This window comes from Salvelinus fontinalis, chromosome 32, assembly GCF_029448725.1.
Source record: "Salvelinus fontinalis isolate EN_2023a chromosome 32, ASM2944872v1, whole genome shotgun sequence".
Taxonomy (NCBI): domain Eukaryota; kingdom Metazoa; phylum Chordata; class Actinopteri; order Salmoniformes; family Salmonidae; genus Salvelinus; species Salvelinus fontinalis.
The window spans coordinates 22700504-22726452 of record NC_074696.1 but is presented as its reverse complement, the minus strand read 5'-3'; the positions used below and the strand labels follow the sequence as shown (position 1 = coordinate 22726452).

General features: G+C 40.7%; 1 protein-coding gene across 6 annotated transcripts; it reads left to right on the top strand.

Moving 5' to 3' along the window:
• The first annotated feature begins 109 nt into the window (after positions 1 to 109).
• On the top strand, positions 110 to 25872 carry LOC129830933 (eyes absent homolog 3-like). Of its 6 annotated transcripts, none has more exons than XM_055893784.1 (18): positions 110 to 233; positions 10498 to 10594; positions 11376 to 11425; positions 11800 to 11897; positions 14244 to 14327; positions 14660 to 14729; positions 15506 to 15615; positions 15934 to 16074; positions 16639 to 16715; positions 18945 to 19125; positions 19795 to 19964; positions 20414 to 20497; positions 20658 to 20806; positions 20981 to 21141; positions 21657 to 21771; positions 21925 to 22046; positions 22230 to 22330; positions 22485 to 25872. In XM_055893784.1, exons 2-18 carry the CDS (start codon positions 10535 to 10537, stop codon positions 22563 to 22565), a joined length of 1854 nt encoding a protein of 617 aa, XP_055749759.1. In that variant the 5' UTR covers positions 110 to 233; positions 10498 to 10534; the 3' UTR covers positions 22566 to 25872. The 6 variants fall into 6 exon arrangements, with proteins under 6 accessions (XP_055749759.1, XP_055749756.1, XP_055749760.1 ...); XM_055893781.1 differs by having other exon boundaries at positions 21657 to 21780; XM_055893785.1 differs by having other exon boundaries at positions 11376 to 11429; positions 21657 to 21780.
• The last annotated feature ends 77 nt before the right edge of the window (positions 25873 to 25949 follow it).

Here is a 25949-nt window from a genome sequence, read left to right as displayed (position 1 = left end):
GCGACAAGTCAGTCAATTTGATGGAAACATATCTAAAGTACCCCTTATCCATTTAACATTTCAGCTTCAATGATGGGTAGTGACGTCCCAAAGATCCCGGATTGCAAGGACCGTGCACACGGCGTAACATGAATAATCAAAACTTCCTGCTAAATAGTGGTCTAACAACAGACAAAGCGGTGTGGATTCAGTACGAAGACATTCGACTAAAGAAAAAATACATTACACCAATGGTAAGGTTAAGTTTGACTAACTAAAATGTAGACCCACGGCGGTAACGATTTCAATCTTTGGAAGGGAAGTTCCAACACGTTGCGGCAATACTCCGTTAGCTAGCATAGCATCTCGAGAGAGTTGGCTAGCTAGCTAAAAACAATGCAGTTTGCTATGCGCTAGCTAACACGTTCTAGTTAGCTATGTTCCCGGTACTCAGCTAATTGCAATATATAAAACCATATTTTATAGCTTTCCAATGCCTCTTAGTTTGCTAAAATGAGAAGTCCGTTGGCTAAGTAACGTAGTAATTTGGCTAATTTAGCGGTTAGCTAGGTATCTTATTTGCTAGCAATAACTGGACTTCACCTTCACAAGCTGTCCTTGACTCTACAAATGTAGAATGTTCTAGTAAGCGTGCCATCGCAAGCAACACTTAATCGTGAATGCAGTTCCTGAATAAAGATTAATAGAAATTAGGAACCCGTGTTGGATTCAGTGTTGTGCGTGTAGCAGTTAACGTTAGCACACCTGTTTTGGGCATGCTAATTACTTATTAGTACCCCCCACTCATTTGTATAGAATTTAACTTGGATTTGCCAAGGAGGCAAAATTAGCTAGCTATTTTACTATCATCTGTACGCTTATCATTCAAAATGTATTGAAATTACAGTGTAAAGTCAGCCTCAGACACCCACCACCATAGCTGCTTTTAGCAAGGCTAGTATTTACACACTAAAAGCAGCTACCACCAGATGTCATAATTATCTTGTAAACATAGTCCGCAGGAAGCCTGAAGTTAATTACATTTAAATTTACTCTGCCGGTTGTCTGTAGTGTTGGTCCTTATGCATGGGGGATTGAGAAAAACAAACAAATTAAACGGACATTCCAAACGTGGGTCTATTGTAGACTCACTTCCTCTCTGCTTACCTAGCTATATCTTAATATCTGTACGTTTTATGTGGATCTGGGGAAGAGTAACTGCTCCATGTGGGGATTCTAATATACTAAACTTCATGTCAAAATCCTACACGTGCGCCATACCTGCTGCACACGTAAAAGCAAGAACTTGTGTGGGACTTTTATTTTGACATGTCCATGAGGTAAGCAGAGAGAAACTGCATGGGTCTACAACAGACTCACGTTTGTTCCATTTAGATGTTTTTTCTCAAATTCCCTCGACAGAGTACGTTGAAATTTAATTTCCCGGCGGACTAATGTTTTTTTTTTTGCAAGCTAACGTTAATTCCCAGCAACGCTACTAGTAACGTTAGTGTGTAAATACTAGCGTTGTTAAAATCAGATAGCTACCACCACCACAGATAATGGCAATGCTAGCTTGTCATTGGTTTTTACCTGCGTTAGCTAGCTACTACTATGAAGGCCAAAAATTATAATTGAGTAGCTTTTAATTTAAATAATTTAATTTAAACCATAGCAGGATGTTATCGCAATCCAGCTAGACAGTAGGTTATTTGTTACCAATAGTCCACGAGTCAGAAAGAAGCAAGAACAGAATCCAAATGTACATCAGTTTTCAATGGGCTGGTTTTCTTGACACAGATTTAGCCTGGTCCTGAACTAAAAACATGCTGAGCTTGCTTTTTTTTGTCCAGGACTAGTTTTAGGTTCAGGCCTAATCTGTGTCTGGGAAACGGGCCCTATATGTTATCTTTAATATGAATCAAATCAAGCTCAATGAGCTACATTATTCAGAAAAAATGTATACAGTGCTTTCAGAAAGTATTCATACGCCTTGACATATTCGAAAATGTGTTGTTACAGCCTGAATTCAACATGGGTTGAATATATTTTTTCTCTCGCCCATTTACACACAATAACGTGTCTTTTGGAAATGTTTGTAAATGTATTGAAAATGAAACACAGAAATATCTAATTTACATAAATATTCACACCCCTGCGTCAATACATGTTAGAATCACGTTTGGCAGTGATTACAGCAGTAAGTCTTTCTAGGTAAACTTCTGAGCTTTGCATTCTTGGATTGTACAATATTTGCACATTATTCTTGAACAAATTCTTCAAACTCTCAAGTTGGTTGTTGATCATTGCTAGATGGCCGATTTATTTTTTTTAGTCTTGCCATAGATTTCAAGACTATTTAATAAAAAAATTGTAACGAGGCCACTCAGGAACATTCAACGTTGTCTTGGTAAGCAACTCCACTGTTGAAAGGTGAATTTGCCTCCCAGTGTCTGGTGGAAAGCAGACTGGACCAGGTATTCCTCTACGATTTTGCCTGTGCTTAGCTTATCAGCTTTTTTTTCTTTTTTCTTAAACTCCCTAGTCCTTGCCAATGACAAGCATACCCATAACATGATGCAGCTACCACCATGCTTGAAAGTATGAAGAGTGGTTCTCGTGATGTGTTGAATTTACCCCAAACATAACACTTTGTGTTCAGGACATAAATGTAATTTCTTTGCCACATTTTTTTCATGTTTACTTTGGTTCCTTATTGCAAACAGAATGCAGAATTGTTTTCTTTTTTTTTCTATACAGGCTTCCATTTCACTTTGTAGTTTAAGTTAGTATTGTGGAGTAACTACAATATTGTTGATCTATCCTCAGTTTTCTCCTATCACAGCAATTAAACTCTGTTTTTAAAGTCACCATTGGTCTCATGGTGAAATCCTTGTGGTTTCCTTCCTCTCTGGCAACTGAGGGGAAAGACCTGTATTTTTGTAGTGACTGGGTGGATTGATACACCATCCAATGTGTAATTATTAACTTCACCATGCTCAAAGGGTTATTCAATGTTCAACTCCCTGGTCTTTGTGGTTGCATCAGTTTGAAATTCACAGCTCCACTGAGAGACCTTACAGAGATGAGTTAAACACTATTACACACAGTGAGTCCATGGAACTTATGTGACTTGTTAAGCAAATTTTTACTCCTGAACTTATTTATGCTTGCCATAACAAAGTGGTTGAATACTTATTGACTCTAGACATTTCAGCTTTTTATTTCTAATTAATTTGTAAAAATTCCTAATCATAATTCCACTTTGACATTATGGGTTATTGTGTGTAGGCCAGTGACACAAAATGTGGAAAAAGTCAAGGGGTGTGAATACTTTCTGAAGGCACTGTAGGGCTGGTTTTCCTGGACAAAGATTAAGTCAAATCAGCACAGTGCCCCTGTAAATGTCACAATGTCTTATTAGAGGAGGCAATAATAATAACAGTAAGATCATCATACACACAATGTTTACTTATCAAGACAATATTCATAGGCAGCACAGAGACATCCCAATTTTAATAAACTTACATTTTCATTGTTGGACATAAGACTGTAAAAACACCAGGAAAATTTTAATTTAAGAAATCTGTTCCCAAGTATCGTATACAAATGTAAGCAAAGCTTGAAATAATTATTTTAGCCCAACACTTTTATTTGTAATTATGTTCTTGCCCCGTGACAATCCGCTCAACAAAAAAATCCACCCACAGCTGAATCTAGTTAATGATGCCTGAAGTAGACTACAGTATAGCCTATTTAAAAAATAATAAATAAAAAAGATTCATACCTCAGTGTCTGTGGAGCAGGTAGGCTTGCTTCATTGTTTTGCATAAAGCGTACTACAGTGCCTGTGTGTGTTGTGATTCAGATGGCTAGAAGTTTAGTGACGGTTCTGAGAACTGGAAACACCATAGGGTAACATCAGCTGATCACTGTGTACAGCACAGGTACAGCAGGTTACCTATGTCGACAGCAGGTGCAGTGAGTAGTTCGAGCTTTTGTATGGTTGTCAGGACAACCGAGATTGCATTGGGTTCACAATAGTCTCACAAACCAGATCTTAACACTATTAGATTATAAAGGCCAGATTCATAATATGCCTAAATTCAATAGAAAATGCAAGGGCTGTTTGCAAATCTTTAAACCATCAGATTAAATTCATATTTAACATTTTAAAAAGTTTACACTGCACTGCGAATGACAGGAATATTTTAGACTTTTTATTTAGTCAAAGGTGCCCTCATTTGAATTCTTCAGCTTTGCCTTTTGGTCTTAGTACTACTGGGCAGTTCTAGCATTATGGATGTTACATTTGCATGCAATATCACAACTTTACTGTCTCAGAATGCATAAAATGTAACTTTTAATGTGTGTCTATAGTACCCCTTGGGGGGAGTGTACAGTGCGTTCAGAAATTATTCAGACCTCTTGACGTTTTCTACATTTTGTTATGTTACAGCCTTATTTTAGGGTTGCAAAGTGTCTGAAACTTTACGGTAAATTTCCAGAATTTCTCCATGGGAAGTTAAGCCTGGGAATTTTGCTTAAATTCATCAAAAAAGTTAGCTTATAACAGTGATTTTTTTTGTGTGGGATGCACAAGGCAATTCTAGGTTTTGTGGCATATTTTGGTTAAACTATCCCCAATTCAATGGAATTGCAACCCTATGCATGCACAGTGCATTTTTCCATTACGTGTACAGCTGATTCTCAAGATTTATCACACTAATGAGATGCAATTGAGCCCACACTACTACACTGTCTGAGCCAAGGACTACATGCTTTCTAGTAAGTTTTGATTACAATTCTGGGTGGGGTGAATATATTTCGTATAACATACGTGTTTTTTTTTGTTAACTAGGAAATAGTAGCCTACAGCAAAGTGTTTAAATCATTTCTAACTTGTTTACGATTTCTGCTAGTTAGTTTTTGCTACCATGTGGGTTTTAGCTTGCTTGAGCCTGCTCACTGAGTGTTAAGTCACCTGTTTCCATGTTTCATTTTAAAACATTTATCTTACAAAAGTTGTTTAATCTAACTATTTATCTGTACATGGAATTGTATTTTTAAACTTTTTTTCTCTCTTTTTTTCTAATCTTTACGGGAAAATGCCATATGATGTATGGAGACATTTCACTGCAGCTAATGTAGAAGGAATAGCTGTATAAATGTGCAAATACTTTGCCAAATCCTATGTGAAGAATGCAACAAAAGTGCAGAATCATCTGGCCAAGTGCATAAAGTTCCCTCAGTGCTCACAACAAGCAACCTCTGACAAAAGTCCCTCTACTTCTATTCGAGGTGAAAATAAGGATTCAGACACCTTATCGATAGCAAAAGCTCATGGTCCTCCTGGAATCAGAAGTTTTTTGATTCAATGGAGGAATGTAGTCAGAGAAATGCTGATGAATGTCTTGCTTAAGCTGTAAATGCAACTGGTTCACCTCTGATGCTCACAGGCAATGTGTATTGGAAGAGATTTCTGAATGTTCTTCAACCAGCACACACCCCTCCAACCAGACATGCCTTATCTACTCATTTGCTGGATGTTCAAGTGAAGGTCAAGCAAATCATAGAGAAAGCAGACTGTATTGCAATCATCTCTGACGGGTGGTCGAATGTTCGTGGGCAAGGAACAATTAACTAAATCTCCACCCCTCAAACAGTATTCTACAAGGGAACAGACACAAGGGACAACAGACACACCGGTCTCTACATTGCAGATGAGCAGAAGGCAGTCATCAATGACCTTAGACCATAGAAGGTATTTGCACTGGTGACAGACAATGCTGCGAACATGAAGGCTGCTTGGTCTGAAGTGGAGGAGACCTACCCTCACGTCACACCCATTGGCTGTGCTTCTCATGCATTGAATCTGCTCCTCAAGGACACCATGGCAATGAAAACAATAGAAACACTACAAGAGAGACAAGGAAAAGGTTAGATATGTGAAGGGTCATCAAGTTATAGCAGCAATCTATCTCACCAAGCAAAGTGAGAAGAATAAGAGCATCACATTGGAGCTGCCCAGCAACACCCGTTGGGTTGGTGTTGTCGTCATGTTTGACAGTCTCCTGGAGGGGAAGGAGTCTCTAAGAAATGGCCATATCAGAGTCTGCCGATATGGACAGCCCCATCAAGAGGATCCTCCTGGATCCAAAATGACCTCCAGCAGGCCACAAATGTGCATGTGTCTGCTCAAATGGTCAGAAACAGACTCCATGAGGGTGGTATGAGGGCCCGACGTCCACAGGTGGGGGTTGTGCTTACAGCCCAACACTGTGCAGGACGTTTGGCATTTGCCAGAGAACACCAAGATTGGCAAATTCGCCACTGGCGCCCTGTGCTCTTCACAGATGAAAGCAGGTTCACACTGAGCACATGAGCACATGTGACAGAGTCTGGAGACGCCGTGGAGAACGTTCTGCTGCCTGCAACATCCTCCAGCATGACCGGTTTGGCGGTGGGTCAGTCATGGTGTGGGGTGGCATTTCTTTGTGGGGCCGCACAGCCCTCCATGTGCTCGCTAGAGGTAGCCTGACTGCCAATAGGTACCGAGATGAGATCCTCAGACACCTTGTGAGACCATATGCTGACACAAGCACATTTGTGGCCTGCTGGAGGTCATTTTGCAGGGCTCTGGCAGTGCACCTCCTTGCACAAAGGCGGAGGTAGCGGTCCTGTTGCTGGGTTGTTGCCCTCCTACGGCCTCCTCCACGTCTCCTGGTGTACTGACCTGTCTCCTGGTAGCGCCTCCATGCTCTGGACACTACGCTGACAGACACAGCCAACCTTTTTGCCACAGCTCGCATTGATGTGCCATCCTGGATGAACTGCACTACCTGAGCCACTTGTGTGGGTTGTAGACTCCGTCTCATGCTACCACTAGAGTGAGAGCACCGCCAGCATTCAAAAGTGACCAAAACATCAGCCAGGAAGCATAGGAACTGAGAAGTGGTCTGTGGTCACCACCTGCAGCATCACTCCTTTTTAGGGGGTGTCTTGCTAATTGCCTATAATTTCCACCCTTTGTCTATTCCATTTGCACAACAGCATGTGAAATGTATTGTCAATCAGTGTTGCTTCCTAAGTGGACAGTTTGATTTCACAGAAGTGTGATTGACTTGGGAGTTACATTTTGTTGTTTAAGTGTTCCCTTTATTTTTTTGAGCAGTGTATATAGATATATATATATATATATATATATATATATATATATATATATATATATATATATATAAATAATAATAAAAAGAAATGTTACATTTACCTTTGGCAGCGATTACAGCCTTGACTATTCTTGGGTATGATGCTACAGCTTGGCACACCTGTATTTGGAGTTTTCCCCATTCTTCTCTGCAGATTTTCTCAAGCTCTGTCAGGTTGGATGGGGAACTTTGCTACACAACTATTTTCAGGTCACGCCAAAGATGTTCAAGTCTGGGCTCTGGCTGGGCCACTCAAGGACACTGACACTTTTCCCGATGCCACTCCTGCGTTGTCTTGGCTGTGTGCCAAGGGTTGTTGTCCTGTTGGAAGGTGAACCTTCGCCCCAGTCCGAGGTCCTGAACGTAGGGATGGTGCCAGGTTTCCTCCAGACGTGAAGCTTGGAATTCAGGTCAAAGAGTTCAGTCTTGGTTTCATCAGACCAGAGAATCTTGTTTCTCATGGTCTGAGAGTCTTTAGGGGCCTTTTGGCAAACACCAAGTGGGGTGTTATGTGGCTTCTGTCTGGCCACTCTACCATAAAGGCCTGATTGGTGGAGTGCTACCGAGATGGTTTTCCTTCTTTTGCCATTTTGAATCCAAAATGGGTGACCTACGTGATTCGTGTAGATCCGATGAGATACGTTTGGGGGTGGGGGGGCTTTGGATGACTACTGGCTATTAGCGAACGAGTGATGCGCGTTTGGAGATTTTCAGCAAAACACCTTTCCTCAAAGTTGTAACACGTTAGTTGCTTACTGGACCCTGGCAATCTGTGTGAAATGTTAACTAGCTATCAAACTAACCACTATCTGTTAACTAATGTTATCCCTCTACAGTATGTGGTTAATTTTCAGAATGAGAGAATTAGTTGAAAATGAGGCGTTGCTTGTTAAACAAGTGGATTCAGGGATCAAGTGTAGCTGGAGCTGGGCCTGGCTTATGCTGGATGCTACTATAGAGGTGAAAGGAACACCACACACTTTCTCACTTTTGCTGGCACATTGTAGAACAGATGTCCACAGGCAGAAAGTGTACAATGTAATAATGTGCAGTGTAGCCCAGAGATATTGCTTTTGTTGTGTTGAACTTGACAGTAACACGTGTGAGTGAGAGGGGGGTTATCTTATTTTTATTTATTTTTTACTCAGTGAATGTTATTTTTGCACACATGTAGCCTTGTGCACTTAATCGAAGTCTATAGTGGCCACTATAATAGAGCAAAAATAGAATGCCTGTTTCATTCTATTTCTACTTAAGATGTTTTGTTCCCCAAGTGCAATATTTGTGTGTGGTCACAAGCGTTCTATTATAAAGTCTGTCATGGCTAACTGCAATATTAGTGTATTGTTTTTTCTCAAGACTTGAGTCTCTTTGCAGTAAAGTCTAGGCAACAAATAACATTGGATTGCTTTCGTTACATTTTTTAGCTGCGAGTTAGGTTCACTTCAACCACTATTTTACACCCAAGCTGATCATGTAGATAATATTCTTTGTTTTAATTAGTTAAAACCTGCATTTCCTCCTAAGCAGAGATTTTTTTGCATTTTTCTGTGGGGGGGGTGTCACCTTTTTGGGCCCTCACCAGTTTGCATCTCTGATGCAAGGCACGACAACCTAAATAGGGTTTTTCTTCTCGTTTTGATATATCCAAATTAACCTTAACCAATTGAAGGTAAACACCAGGGTTTCCCAACTGGCGGGCTAAATTTGGCTGTGGTTTTATTTCGAACCCAAAATTTTCTGAGCAATTTTTTCAATGTATAAATACATTTAATTGTTGGACATAAGACTGTAAAAACAGTGCAGTGTCCACTTACACCCTTAGCTCTCGCCCCTTCCTTTCCACAAATATGCACTTCAGTACTCTTCCATCACCCAGGATTTCTCTGCATATCACATAACTTCTAATCAGTCAGGAGAGGCCTTGAGTTATAGGGAGTACACATTACTGCAGGCCGCTAAATAATTACTTCTCATACACAAAGAGCTTAAATTTATCATTGAAATTAATCTCTAAGGATATATAAAATAATTGAAATTAATCTCTAAGGATATATAAAAACAATTATTCATACTAAGAATGCTATAAAACAGTAAAGATATACAACTGATTTATAATGTAACACAAATATTTCGTTTTTTTTTTATTATCATTTTTCTGATACTGTTTCCATACAAAATATGCAAATGATACATGTACTAATCCACTTTTCAGGACACTGGATGAAGTCAGTATGTTTTAGGTCACTTTAATTAGAAAAATACACTCCCAGGACTATTTTAAAAGATCATTGATAGAAAGATAAACACTTATCTGAAATAAAGAACAGTACTGCTACATATGAGAAATACATTTTAGTGTGCATTTTCTAAGAGAATCTTGGCTAAAACACATTTTCAATATCAACAATTTCTTCAGTAAAAGTCTGAAAAATAAATCTCAGAACAAGCGCACACAATGTGGTGAATGCACAAGCTTCTGAAGCTATGAGCCATCAATATCAACACTTAGATGTTATGGATATCAACGCTGAAAATGGATGGGCCTACTGACAATGAAAAAAGAAACCAATTGTAGAATATATGAAACCTTGACAAAAGTTAGCGTTACAGAAAAAGTTGCAAGATGATCTGACGTAAGCTGCATGGTGTACAAAAATGTTTCCTAAAAAATATGCAGTGGTCCGTTTTACTAGGAATAGTTGCATAAGTGTTTTTGGGACACGTGCCTCGATTATGCCTATAATTCAGGTGGCTGGCATCCTGTTCATGTGCACGGTTTTCTTTAACAAGTGTGTGATAAATTAGGTCAGATGGGAAATTCTAAAAGACAATTTTCTCCCTTCTCTTCCCGCAAATGCCAGTTAGATCAGGGCTCTATGGCTAGGGCACACAGAGAGGAGGCTAAAGGGGGCGGCCTGTGGCTGAAAATGAGGTTAGATCTTATCCAGTGGACCACCTATTGATACGACAGCTTGCACCTGAACACCTAATGCCGCTCATATAATCCGCAGAGAATACATTTCCTCAAATGTAGGCTAGGTCATGTAAGGAGGCACGCTCCCCTTAATCCAACTGTAAACACCAGAGTGGTGGGGCCACGGTGCACGTGCCGCTCCCCTGCAGTAGATTAGGCCGACCGTGCATCACTTCTTCCCCAGTAGGCGACATCACGCCTCACTGTTGATCAACTCCTACGATAGTAGGGGGGGCACCTGGAGATGCGTCAGGGGGGAGGGGATCATAGCTGGCTACTTAAACCAGTGGTCCTGTCCACTCACCCTGGGCATACCGTGTTTGTGTGAAGCAGGGTCCGGACAGCCTCCCCAGACGAAGAGAGTGAAGATATGTCAGGAGGACGTGGCTCAGCAGACATGGATGACTTGCAGGACCTGCCTGAACTGCCGGTGAGTTGAAACTCAAGACATTCACCTTAAAGGAATGGCTCACCGATTTTGAATGTTACATTTGTTTATTTTGCATCTCTGCGGGATTTTCTATTGATTCCCTGGGTCATTTCATGTTTTTTCACGGGTATCTGAGTTATTGGCGTTCAAAGCAGGCAGAAATCCTGCCGGTATGACGTAGCACCGTGATAAAATCTCTCTCACTACACTGAAAGATAATAGGAATATTACTTTTAGATCACGAAAACATCTATCGTACATGTCCGATTTCAATACAGGCCAATGTCATAACTCGGGAGGATATCTCCTCTCGAATAAGCCATTGATCATATTTTACTATATTCCTACCTCAAGAAAGGTGTAATTTAAAGGAGGTTCTAGCACTTTTTTCCAATTAGTCTGCCTCTAGTCCAGTGCGCATTGCATGGAGCCGTTGCCAGAGATATTATAGAAAGGAGATAGGAATCCAATGAATGAAGGAATATGTCGAAACGTGCCTATTTTTCTCGAAAGTACGTAATGTCACGATTCCAAATCTATACGATACTACAGATAGCAAGTTAATTATCTCACATCTCGGAAAAGATTTGTAATATACTTCTTGTTGACAGAATTGGTGGCAATGTTGGGTTTTTGAGTGGATTTTCCTTTAACATCACTTCACAACTTCCCAGACACTAAAGTTGACACTACCTGATTGACTGTCGTAATTTGTTTCTAGGTGTTTTAAGACTTAAAGAACTGTTAACATGTCATTCATGTGTGTGTTTTACTTTCACAGATCAAGAAGGCAAGGCATGAGCTCAACGTTGGACTGGATAAAGAGCCACGGTCAGTTTGTTTATTTCTAACATGCTTTTTTAACATGGCCCATTTTGTCTCTAGAAAGCCACTTCGGATGATTGAGATCTATGTTCTGATAATAGATGACTGAAAGAGCAGACATTTGAGAGGGTTTGTCAGCTTTTTCAGCATTCTCACATACACTAGAAGATAATTTTGTGATTGTTTCCTGTTGTGGGTTGTACAGTGGTGTTTGTTCTTATTAACGGCCTTTCAAAGATTCTATATGGTGGCTAGACTGATAAATGTATTACTGAATAGTTTGATGGTTCAGTTTTACTTGACTCATTAGCTCAGGTAGTGCTGTCGGTGGGTAGTAAATAGGCTTGTGATATTTGGTAAATGAATGTTTTTTCTTTTAGGGGATTGGGTGGTGATGACCAGAGCCCCCCTACTCTCTTGGGCTCAGGAGATCAGGACGACTCCTTCTCCTCCTTGTCTAATGCCCAGCTTGATGGAGGTGAGTTGAATAAAAGAAAGCCTGAGAAATAAATGGCTCTAAAAAAAATACTCATCCATCTATTGCAGGGCCTAAAATTTACTTTTTTATCCACCAGCCCCTGTGGCAGGTAGATTACGAAGTCTACAAGCAACTCACAAAATGGATGACCGTGCTTTGCTAAATTTCATTTCATTTTTGGTTCATTTCATTTTTTAAACCAAAATATCAGAGACAAAATGTTCAGCTGCCCCTATAAGAGTCCTGAGTGAAAGTGACTTGGGATATGACTAGGGCGTCTCTTCGCTATTGGTTGAAGCAGTAGACTCAAACTAACGTTGAAAAACAACCGATCTTGTAGAAAAACTGTAAATAGCCAAGAAACACGAGGACAAAGTCTCACTTTGAAGACTTTAGAGTAAATTAGACCAACTTTTATTGCTGTGCGCAGTGCCTCAAAATGAATCTATCAGCACTGCACTTTACTGGCAGGCAGTGGTGTTGTTGCGTGAGGTGAGATATAGGATTCCTATTTCTTTGTGCGATTAGCTATGAAACAAAACAGCTGACATACGTTGAAAACAGCTACTGCAGAATTGTTCTAACTCGCACATGCTCATTAGAGGTCGACCACTTATGATTTTTCAACGCCGATACCGATTTATTGGCAGACCAAAAAAAGCAGATGCCAATTTTTATATATATATATTTGTAATAATGACAATTACAACAATACTGAATGAACAATGAACAGTTTTATTTGAACTTAATATAATACATAAAGAATATCAATTTAGTCTCAAATAAATAATGAAATGTGTTCAATTTGGTTTAAATAATGCAGAAACAATGTGTTGGAGAAGAAAGTAAAAGTGCAATATGTTCCATATAAAAAGCTAACGTTCTGAGCATGGAACTTAAACATGAGAACATATGAAAGCTGGTGGTTCCTTATAACATGAGTCTTCAATATTCACAGTTAAGAAGTTTTAGGTTGTAGTTATTATAGGACTATTTCTCTCTATACCATTTGTATTTCATATACCTTTTGACTATTGGATGTCCTTATAGGTACTTGAGTATTGCCAGCCTAATCCCGGGAGGTGATGGGTTTGAAGTCATAAACAGCCCTGTGCCTCAATCATTTCTAAGAGCTGCTGGCAAACACAGTAAAGTGCTGTTTGAATGAATGCTTACGAGCCTGCTGCTGCCTACCACCGCTCAGTCAGACTGCTCTGTCAAATATCAAATCATTGACTTAATTATAATATAATAAACACACAGAAATATGTGCCTTAGGTCGTTAATATGGTCAAATCCAGAAACTATAATTTCGAAAAGAAAAAGTTTATTCTTTCAGTGAAATACGTAACCGTTCCGTATTTTATTGAATGGGTGGCAACCCTAAGTCTAGATATTGCTGTTACATTGCACAACCTTCAAGTTATGTCATAATTATGTAAAATTCTGGCAAATTAATTACGGTCTTTGTTAGGAAGAAATTGTCTTCACACAGTTCGCAACGAGCCAGGCAGCCCAACTGCTGCATATACCCTGACTCTGCTTGCACTGAACGCAAGAGAAGTGACACAATAAAAGTTGCTAACATGAATTTATTTTAATTACATATGCAGGTTTAACAAAATATACTTGTCTATTGATTTTAAGAAAGGCATTGATGTTTATGGTTAGGTACATTTGTGCAACGATTGTGCTTTTTTTTTCTCGCAAATCCGCTTTTGGTAAATCATCACCCGTTGAGCGAAGTTGAAGTAGGCTGTGATTCGATGATAAATTAACAGGCACCGCATTGATTATATGCACCGCAGAACAAGCTAGTTAACCTAGTAATATCCTCAACCATGTGTAGTTAACTAGTGATTATGTGAAGATTGATTGTTTTTTATAAGCTAAGTTTAATGCTAGCTAGCAACTTACCTTGGCTTCTTGCAGCCACGAGGTCCTTTTGATGCTGCACACGCGTAACAGGTAGTCAGCCTGCCACGCAGTCTCCTCGTAGATTGCAATGTAATCGGCCAAAAAGGCCGATTACCGATTTGTTATGAACTTGAAATCGGCCGACTTCTAGTGCTCTTACTTGACTTTTGTATATTATTCACATTTGCGAATGTACTGCTCTCACTGTAGAGCCCTGCAAATTGACCACCCGCCAAAGTAGCTGGTGAAATAGACATTCTTACCCGCAAATACCTAAATCTACCCACATTTGGTAGGTGTTCATTTTATGCCCTGATCTATTGTGTGTGAGCATATAAGGAATAGATGAAACTTGTAGATGGCGTTAGTGAACATAAGTGGTAGTTCACTCATTGGTGTAGATGGTTGACTGTTGTCTTTTGATTTCAGGGAGCAGGGACCAGTCTGGTTCAGACAGAGGAGGAGCAGGGCCCCAGGCTTGTGACGAGTCCATGAACCCCTACACACACACTGGTATGAGCACAACATCTTACACAGGGTTTCCCAAACTCTGTCCCGGGGACCCCAAGGGGTGCCCCTTTTGGGTTTTGCCCTAGCACTACACAGCTGGTTTCAAATCCTCAAGCTTTGATTATTTGAATCAGCTGTGTAGTGCTATGGCAAAACCCAAAATGTGCACCCTTTGGGGTCCCCAGGACAGAGTTTGGAAAACGCTGCCCTGCACACGCCGGTACGAGCACAACACTCCTTGGGTCTACACAAGCTTTTAATTTGTCATAGTGAGAACATGTTTTGTAAAATGTGTTTAAGCTGAGGTTTGGCTACCATTGTTCATGTTTTTACAGCAGTGACCTGCAAAGAGCTCACCATGACAACAGCCTCTGAATATAACTCCCACATCTACCATGGAAGCAGGTGAGTATCGTCTGCTGTCATATGTTATTCGGTGTTTTCTGGTCCTGGAGACCCAAAGGGGTGCATTTTTTAAATTGTATTCCTAACACTAACACAACAGATTAAAAAAAAAAATAATAATAATCTAAGGCTTGATGAGGAGTTGATTTGTTAAGTCAAGTGTGTTAGGGATAGGACAAAAATTTGTACATCTTTGGGTTCCCAGGACCAGGATTGGGAAACACTGGGTTACTTGTATGTTGGGACTTGCATGACAGTTCAATTCAAACTTTATTGTTCCCGCAGGGAAATGCCTTGTGCAGCCAGAAGTAATCAGTGTGTGATGACTTCTAGTTCTACTGTATAAATGTTAATGTAAGAATCTGTCTGTGGAAACTCTAGACATTAAAAAGTTCTGGTCAGGACCTATATTTATCAAGTGTCTCAAAGTAGAAATGCTGATCTAGGATCCGGTCCGCCCTGTCCATAATAATCTGAACTATTATGATCTAAAATGTCAAACTGATCCTAGATCAGCACTATTTATCTGAGACACTTGATAAATGGGGGCCCAGGGACCATATTCACAATGCGTCTCAGGGTATGAGTTCTGCTCAAGGATCAGTTTGGCCTTTTAAATCATCATGCATCAGATTACATGGACAAGGGCGGACCTGATCCTAGATCAGCACTTCTACACTGAGACAATTGATCAATGCGGGCCCAGCTCTCCACTGCATGCTATTGGGAAGATAGTTTTCCTCCAGTAGTTCTCACAGTCCCCGTCTATCCCACAGCCCAGCTGTCACGTCGTACAGCAGCCAGGTGGCCTTCCCTCCTCTGACCCAGTCCACTGTGTACACCGCCTTCCCCCAGGCAGGACAGACCTACGGCCTCCCACCATTTGGTCAGTCTTTTCTCGCTCTCTCACACACACACAAACACTATTCACCTCCCTGGTCTTCTCTTAACATTACCTGCACAATAACCCAACACTACGCTTCTGTTCGTTCATTATTACGCTTGTTACGCTACGTCAAGCTTTTGCACTGATTCAAATGCCCTAAAATTTCCAATAAGTTTCACTCCTTTGACTGAAAGGTCTTTCTTTAACTCTTTTCCTTCTCTACATCTTTTTTAAATTTCCTTTTACAACTCCCTCTCCTACCTTTTGCTCCCTCTCTCCCCCTCTCTCTCTCTCTCTCTCTGTCCATCCCTCCCTCAGGTGCTATGTGGCCAGGCGTTAAGACAGAGACAGGGCTGCCTGATGCAGTGCCTTCTGTTGGCCAGCCTGGGTTTCTCAGCTTCAGCTCTGCATATACCTCAACCCAGCCAGGCCAGGTGCACTATTCATACCCCAGCCAAGGCAAGCCATCGCCATCTATCAATCTCACCACCCTGACTCACATCATATAACCTAACGTAGCAGATGTAGACAGACGCCTGAGAGGATTCCCTACTTCTGTTATTGAGCGCAAATGGAAGTTAGTTTGAAAATAGTGTTCCTGAAAACCGGAAACATCCGCTTTCTGTCAACGCCAATAAGGGTGCACTTCCTATAATAATATTTCCAACCAATGCTTGATTCACACTACAGGACCAAACTGAGCCAAGCTGTGCTGGGCTGGCCTGGCCTGGTTACGCATCCACAATAGTTGCTCTAACTGTTCTGGAAAAGGCAATGTGGAAGGAAAATATCCAACCCAGCACATTACGGTTCTGAACAGTCCCATAGTGCAAGTCAGGCACAAGCTTACTGGACAAGGAAATCGGTGCTATGATTTATGCAGATGTGTTTTTGCTCTTTTCACTACTACAGTTACTGCGCTCACTGGTGTGAATGATCTATTCATTGAAATGGATTGAGATGAAGTATTAATTCTTGTCTGCGCTTTTCCAATGTTTGAGGTGTCTGTTTTCTCTCTGCCAGGCTCCAGTTTCACTACATCCAGTGTGTACACTAACATCCCCTCAGCTACCACGGCTACACCTACAGTGACTCACCAGGTAAGGACTGGCTAGCTTTGACCAGGGAAATTAGGGCCTCAAAAGCAAAAACATTTATCTGAACGTCTCTATTAGGGCTGTCGGGGTCATGAAATTTTGGCAGCTGGTTATTGTCATGCAAAAGTCTGCTGGTCTCACAGTAATTTACCATTAATTAACATAAACATGTTTAGCATCTCAAGGCTCCACTCATACAAGCAGCATACAAGCCACTGATATGTGCCTTTTTGGAACATCTACATTTAAAGTCTAATAAATCAATTTAATAAACACCATCACAATACATTCATTATTTATTTTAGGTGGTCTAAAGAAAAAAAAATCATGTTTTTGTTTTATTTTCAGAACAGAATGAGTTGGCTTTACTGTATGTTATCTGACTATACACTATGCCATAGGCTGTAGGCTTGTTCATTTAGCTGACCAAATATGCGTATAAGTCCAGTGCCACTATTATATATTCAAAAAAATGTATTTTGCCTTTATTTAACTAGGCAAGTCAGTTGAGAACAAATTCTTATTTACAATGACGGCCTAGGAACAGTGGGTTAACTGCCTTGTTCAGAGGCAGAACGACAGATTTTTACCTTGTCAGCTCGGGGATTCGATCTAGCAACCTTTCGGTTACTAGTCCAACGCTCTAACCACTAGGCTACCTTTATTGTATGAATCATCTAATTGAACTTAGCTAAATAAAATAACTTTTGTCATAAATGATACAAACATTAGAAGGCCTTAGAAATCCAAATATTTGAGCTGCATAATACGACTATAGGCTATTGATCATTTTGAGAAAGTTACAAAAAAAGTTTGCTCTCTGTTCCTTGCCTCAGGTTGCACATACTGTTCTCTCAAGTGATCATATTTTCACCCATCAGACTATTCTCAATTTAATCTTGTCTTTACCAATATGTAAAATAAATTTAGAATGGCCCGTTATCAAATGGGCAGGAACAGGGTCAAGACAAAAAAATACATGTCATCCTTATGCACTGAAATAGCGAATGGAGGCCACTTTCCCTGACGGTAAGTTTTTTTTTCTTCACTCATGTTTGGTTAGGCTACTCCGGTAATTTCGCTGCGCCACGGGTGATATTCCGCGCAAACTCTGTATGCCATGGGCTCTCCAACCCTGTTCCAGCAGCTACCCAGTGCTTAATTTGAGAAACCAAGTGAAATCTGTTGGGGAACATCGATAGTAACATGTTTTCACAAAACATTTTTCATGAAACTGTTGACAGCCCCCCTCTGTGCGCTGGAGAAAGGAATGAAGTAGATGGAAACTCAGAGTGGTGAGATAATCTGTAGCTAAAGGTAATCTGTCAAATCTGTTCATTATTAAAATAAAAATCCCTATTACTAAGCTATTCAAAATCTTAAACAAATTCACTAAGTGTAGGCTAAATCAGAATTTGTTTAATGTAGGCTAGACCATATACCAAAGATATCTTGAATCAGTATTTTTTTTAAATGTTTTTCTGCCATGTGTATTATTTGTTGGTTATGTATTGTATAATGGCCCAATCATTTTTTGGTGGGAGGGGGGGCTTGGGCTTATATAGGCCTATGCTTATTAATAAGCTCTAATATGCATATGTGTATTTTTGAATGAATCGTCTCCTTAGAAAGCGCTGTCCATTTTTTTTTTGTTGTTGTTGTTGTTAGGCTTTGAAACATCATCCAGAATGGCCATGTGTTCTACTCCGTTTCAACCTATTGTTGAACTTCTTTCTTTGAATTTATCAATCACAATGAGGTGGGATTTTGATGTGATTTTTCCTTTGCATTGTCAGTGGTTAGAGGGACAATAGAGCCCTGAGTAGCAGACCATTAGGACCTGATGATCGTTAGCCAGTTGGATAGGCTACTACTAAGGCATGTCTAGAGTGCATAAGAGGAGATTACCGTGACTCAACTTTCATGTAGAATTTTACTCCGGTCATGACTGCCGGTGTGGTGCTAATATGGTCACTGCAACTGCCCTCGTCTCTGTAGCAAAACGTCACTGGAGCATATGTAAAGTTACAACCTACGGCAAGACCAAAATCTCTACACAGAGCCTTCAGTGCGGTGCAGGGTCAAGGCACAATGCATTTACGGAGTATGTCTGATGGAGTATGGCTGCCTCACAACTGCCATACTTTTGACCAGAGCCCTGTGGGACACGGCCTGTAAATCCATCCTTGATTGTTTCATGTCCCTTCTCTGTATGTGTCTCTCATGCTGCAGGAGTTCGGCAGCTATAACTCTCTGGGCCAGGGCCAGTTCCCTCAGTACTACGCCCCGCCTCCTAGCTACTTGCTCGCCGGCCAGCCCAATAGCGAAGGGAATGGATCCAGTGTTGGTGTGGCTGGCTATCCAGCCATCAAGACGGAGGGCAGTGCCTCCGCTGGACTGCCCAGCACTACAGGTACTTCAGCCTTACTTCATAACAATAGCTAGTACCGGCTTACCTAGGGTTACAAAGCTACCGGTAGTTTACAAAAGTTAACGTTATTTTGGTAATTAACAGAATCAATAGCAATCTATGGTAACTTTGGTAATTTATACTTGAATAACTTTTAACAAATGTATTCTTATATAGTATTCATTGTTTATCAGTGTCCATTAGTTTTTCTAGTAGATAGGCCAATATGATTCAAGAGAAAATATCCTAATTAATTAAAAAAACATCTAATCAACAATTTCATAATTTTCAATTAACTCTGCAACTCTTCCATTGATTGACGTATTTCACTACTGCCACCAGTTTGACACCAAAACATTGACGACTAATACATAAAATAAATGCAACCTTAGTCTTACCTTATGACCATGCAGGTATCTATAGGTACTTTTGATAACTCCCGTTATCGGTGTCACACTGCCTTACCGGATGAATGTCAGTTCCATGTTTAGAATATAGCTGGATGGATAACACTGGGATCCAGTAGTTAATGTGTTATCAACATTGCTTTGATTACCGGCTTGTTAGGCCATTTAGGCTGAGGTGTTCAACATTCAGAAACATAGGAGAATGTGTCAGTGCTCAACTGAATTGTCAACTATCAATCCACAACCTGTCTGCCATCTCCCTCAGACGCGTCTCCACGTGAGAACCTCCCGACCGGAGTGGCCCTCCCGGCAGGTGTGGCTCTCCCCACAGGGGCCCGGGACCAGGATGAGGCAGGGAGGAGGAACCCTGCTGGCAAGGCCAAGGGGAAGGCCAAGAAATCAGACAGCAACCAGCCCACTGACAACGACCTTGAGGTAACTATAGGACCCACATGAACAGAGATGCACAACCACTTACTCACCCAGTCACATACAAATTTACCAGCTACTTGGATGAAGTTATTTTTAAAGTAACTTTCCAGTGAAAATATCACTTTTTAAATGTTCTGTTAACTCGTACCCAAATAATGTTGTTGACTCATCCTATCCTCGTATGTGGCCAAAGCATACATTTAAAAAACACTTCAAAAACCCCACCTCAGACTGTTTAAAAATGCAGTCATTCATATACAGACTTACAAATTAACCAGCTACTCAGGTGACTGGTTCTTTAATTGTCTTTGTTATTTATGTATCTGCTTTACAACATGTTATTTCGTTTTTACATGTTCATGTAATTTTATAAATTGAATAATTTCTGATTAATCCCACTCTTTAGTTACTGACTTTTAGTAACTGACTCATTCCTCTCCCGTCTCTTTCAGAGAGTCTTTCTCTGGGATCTGGATGAGACCATCATAATTTTCCACTCTCTGCTCACCGGCTCCTTCGCTCAGAAGTTTGGCAAGGTGTGTCTTTGGGAATGAAGAAACATTGGGGAAATCACAACTATCATGTTTTGCTCTGTAATCTATTATTTTACACATCTGTATAATAGAGAGAAGTTCTCTGATGTGGTAAGATTTCTATTGATATGAATATAACCTCTGTCCTGTTGGGGTTGTGTAGGACCCTGCCACAGTATTGAACCTGGGTCTTCAGATGGAGGAGCTGATCTTCGAGCTGGCAGACACGCACCTGTTTTTCAATGACCTGGAGGAGTGTGACCAGGTCCATGTTGAAGACATGGCTTCTGATGACAATGGACAGGATCTGAGGTATGGACATGTCTTCAGTTATGATGCTGCTGGAAACAACCAGTAAATGCAAAAGGCCATACTATTTAGCTAAATAATGAGGATTTGTGATGCTTATATCAGGAAACGGTAGTGACTCAGTGACCCTAATTTCCTCGCTCGCCACATACAATCCTCTCATCCTCCTCCTATCAGCACCTATAACTTCCTGGCGGACGGCTTCAACGGCCCCAGTGGTGGAGGGGCCCCAGGGGCCACTACAGGAGTCCAGGGTGGAGTGGAGTGGATGAGGAAACTGGCCTTCCGCTACCGCCGTCTAAAGGATCTCTACAACGGATACAAATGCAACGTGGGAGGTGAGATGTGTGACAACTGTGTTTGTCTTCAAATTTGGACTAATCACCGGTCTGTGACTTACTGGGAAACCCTTAGGGCACGGCGTCCAAACACTGATGACATCTGAATATTAATATCCGCAATATTACTTAAAGTTGATGCATTGTTCAAATAAAAACTGGATGCTTTTGTGTACTCTTGCCCTGTCATAGTATCGCCTGGGAGGAATATTCCTGTTTGTGCAGTCATTTTGTTGTGTGCAGCATCCTGGAATGTAGAATCTAACCAGACATTGATATAACAGCCAGACCTAAAGCCACATTCCAATAGATGGAAAAAGAATAGGGCGACGATGGGGAGGTTGTAAATGTGTTCCTGCGCCATCTCCTGGTTTCTGTGGTAATAACCTCTAAACGCCCTGCTCTGATGGTATTGTTTTTATATACGGCATCAATGCAAGAAATGAGTGATGCTATATTTGTGTTCTTGGGCCTTTCCTGGTAATAACACATCTAACTCCTCTGCTCTCCTCCAGGCCTGCTGAGTCCCATGAAGAGGGAGCTGCTCCTTCGACTGCAGTCTGAGATGGAAAATGTGACGGACGCCTGGCTTAGTACGGCACTCAAATCCTTGCTGCTCATCCAGTCCAGGTCAGCACAGTGAGTTTGCCATTTTAGACATTCTATGTTCTTATTTTACAGTGTAATTTGATGGGTTTTTATTTATTTTTACTGAAATTTGGAAGTGTATAGTAGTGGAGTTTATTGTGGCCTGACTCACTGTGTGTGCATCCGTGTCCACAGGGGTAAGTGTATGAATGTCCTGGTGACGACCACCCAGCTGGTGCCTGCTCTGGCCAAGGTGCTGCTCTACGGCCTGGGGGACGTCTTCCCCATAGAGAACATCTACAGTGCCACCAAGATAGGTAAACTAACACACAGACCTTAACCCATGTTCTCCATAGCCGTGGGGTTTAAAGGATTTGTATTTGATCCAAGGTGGATGAAATGGATTAAATCCAGCATTTGAGTATCTCAGCTGAAAGTCAATCTACTAGTGTGTATCCTTGTGACTATTTACTTATGATTTTGCTGTGGTCTTTCTGTAGGGAAAGAGAGCTGCTTTGAGCGCATCGTCTCTCGCTTTGGGAAGAAGGTGACCTATGTGGTGGTAGGAGATGGCCGTGATGAGGAATTTGCAGCAAAACAGGTAGGCCTATGTGTATTTGGGTATCAGCTGCATATTACAAGGTATTAAGACTGAACAAACAGCTGGCAGTAATTCACCATTTACACTCAACACTCCAGTAAATTAGTCTTGGTGTATTGATTTTACTGTTGGCATCTCTGCTCTGTTTTTGCAGCACAACATGCCTTTCTGGCGTATCTCCACCCACGGGGACCTAGTATCCCTGCACCAAGCTCTGGAGCTCGACTTCTTGTAGAGCGGAAGGGATAGAGGTCTGACACAGAGGGAAACAGTCAGTCACACCACTGTTCGCTTGTGGAGTGACTTCTTTTCTTTATTATTATTATTAGGTACTCGGCTCCACCCCAGCCCTCTGAAATACACACACACACACCCTTACACACCTGCTGGCCCTAGTGAGTTACTCTTGCCCCAGTGTGATGGCCATGGACTGAACTGAGGTGGACTTGGGGATGGCAGTGGTTGGGAAGTAGACTGGACAGATATACTCTCTGATGCAGGGCTCCTGCCCAGCAGCACTCTCCCTATGGCAGCTATCCTGGCACTGGGCACAGCAGTCAGAGAGGACACAACTAAAGGGAAGAAGACAAACCTCTGGCTCCACAACCCACAGGCTGTTGTTCCTCTGTGTTCATCCCAAATGACACCATATTCCCTATGCAGTGCACTACTTTTGACTAAGTAGTGACTATATATGGAAAAGGGTGCCATTTGGGATGCACGCTGTCTCTCATTCGTGGATCGACCAAAGCAAAGGTCTGCAGCAATGTCGGGCATCACGGACGGACGCTTTGGATTGTTTTAGAGCCCTCAGTAGCTATACATGAAAGGATAATGTCACTAAATTAATTATTTTTATCATTTTTAGGTTATTTTGCACTCATTCCAAAGCTTGAAAACAGAATTCAATGTTACTGAGGCAGCATTGAGTGGGGTTGGTAATTGATTTAGTTTTTCTAAGCATATGATGAGATGGCTACTTAGTAATGACCTTCAATTGCCTTCTGGATGTAACCTTTCTACTAGCTATACTCTAGTACTTACAATGTCCTCCATGGAGATAGAATGTTGTGTTGATAGAATGCTCATTATAAAACCACCCTTCTTTCAGCTGTCCCGACCTCGCCACTGTGTCAGACTTCAACAGCCTAACAGTCTTCTGTGGTCTTTTTACATAAACTGATGTGTGGCAAAGACAATGACTCAATGAAGAACCTAGCCTGTACTTCACTGCATGATATCTATGGACCCCAGGTTGCTGTATTACCTAAGATAAGCCAAACCAGGCCTTTCTGTAAATTAACTTTAAAAGACCAAGGATGGGCCTTCAAAACAATGTGTAATTTCTTCAGCATTGTGCTGAAGTTCAATGTGTGTACATGTATACATAACCTTTTAGAGGCTGTCCCCACTGGGCTAACTGTTCCTCAGAGCACAGCCCTAAGTGTCCTTGAATTCCTGCAAAGGGACTTAAACTTGACAAATAGCATTTAAAAGCAGTTCGCTGAACGGAATGGCAAATGGCACAATTCAATCACATGTTGTTTAAGATACAATGCAATTGTTGTTATTGTTCAATACTGGAAATTATGTTAGACCAAGTCACAGGAGGTTTGTCTGATCAATGTGGTCCTGATTACCTCGCATGACAGATATTTTCCATCACAAAGATCAACTGCTTGAGTCATTGATAAATGGAATTGTGTCTAGGTCGCAATTGTAAAATCAACCTATAGTTGATTTGTATGGTGCGGGGTCACACACAAGCCCAGATACCATTATTTCAATGTGGTGGGTAACTTACCAAAAATATGTGTTGAATTATTTCCCAAGTGTGACATCAGTTTCCAAATACCACAGATTTTCCTATCGTCACATTTTGAATAGAGAAACAGCAGCATACAAAGATATGTCCCCAAGTTGGTAATTCATCTGTGAACTAGCTGGGATGCCCAAAAAATATACAGCCGCTGTCTGTTTGCAGTGTAGTTAGTCGATCTACCCTCGTCATTATACATATTGGGGGGGAAAACAGGGATGATCGTGCAATACATTTCTGGTCAGTGGTAATGGTATGCCTGTTATTAACTGGTCTATATTTCAAGGGACATTTTGTTGCCGCATGTAGCTAGCTGGTCAAGAGAGGTGGTTAGAGGGTTGATATTATTAAACCCTGGTCTGTGTGAGATTAGGACTAAACAATACTGAGCCTGAAGATTTGCCAGTTTTACACACCCCTGCAGCTTGACCGTTAAGAATGTGTTCTTTGTGTATTTGTTTGCATCTTTCTAGAGTGTCTTGTACATATTTATATTGTGCCTTTTTAGCCATCTATATTGTATATGAATATATCATCTCTAAGGGAAATACTTAAGTTGTGTTAAATGCATTTATCAAACATGGTTGTTGTTACACTTTAGTTTAAGTGTTATTTTACTAATACCTTTTTTTACCGTCATTAATCGGTGCTGAAATCTTTTATTTGTAACTATCAGTAGCACTGAAAAGCTTACTGTATGTGAATAATGTATTTTTTTCCTTTTTAATAAGTTTTATTTTCTTGTTTTGATTGTCCTGCCGATGACATGTTACAGCGGAAATTCTCTCCTTTAAAGACGATTCGCAGCTTTGTTCACCAAGTCATAGCATCCTTCCCTTTGTTGAAAACTGAATCCCAATGCTGTCACGTAGCATTTCTGAGTCGCTGTGACTGGCTTTTACTGCTTAGACAATCAAATCTGTATCACATGGTACTTTGAATGGTGCCCAGATCCACCGCCTATGGTGAAGCATGTATATAGACTTGCAGTATGTTTGGTGTATGTTCTCCTAAAACAGTACATGTTACTACCTAATGGAGTTAAGAGGAAATGGATGCATTGTAAAATTATGAATTAGATCCTTTAGAATGGAAGGGTGTTCTGGACATGGCATTTTGTGAAGTTGACACACATTTGGAAGTCAGCATACCCAAACCAAAATCCCTTTTATTGTTGAACTGATCATTAGATCATCTTTAGTTTTGTTTGCCTTTCACCCTTTTGGTTGGTATGATTTAGTTTGTTTTATGTTAGGTGTTTACGGTGCATGTATTTCTATCAGAGATGGTTTCTGATTTAAAGTACTCTGTTGCTACAAAAATTGATTGTTAAAAAAAAAAGCTGGGTCTGCTTTTTGCATTTCCCTTGGATTTGTGTTGAAGACTAAGAACTATGTACCATTTTATAAGTGCATTTTGACCAGTCTCTGTTGGCTGTCATTGTAGTGTTTTACATTTCAACTGTCAAATGCAAGGAGCTATGAAGGCACAGCTTTGTAGGGACATATCTGGCTCAACTTGATCATGTTATTTCTTGAATACTCAGCTAGTGTGACTATCTTCTGTAGAAAAAAACCTTGATGATTAAACATTGAAGTGACTTGTTTTCCCACCCCACTTTTTTTGTCTGGGACTGGAACACTGTTGAAGGCCCAATAAGGTTGTCCTGTGTATATTAACACTCAAGGCAATTGTAAATACAAATAAAATGACTTTGAAAGTGCCTGGTTTTCATCGTCTTTGCACATTTTATAGTCATGTTTGCATACAAAGAACAAAAAATGCAATTGTACACCATAA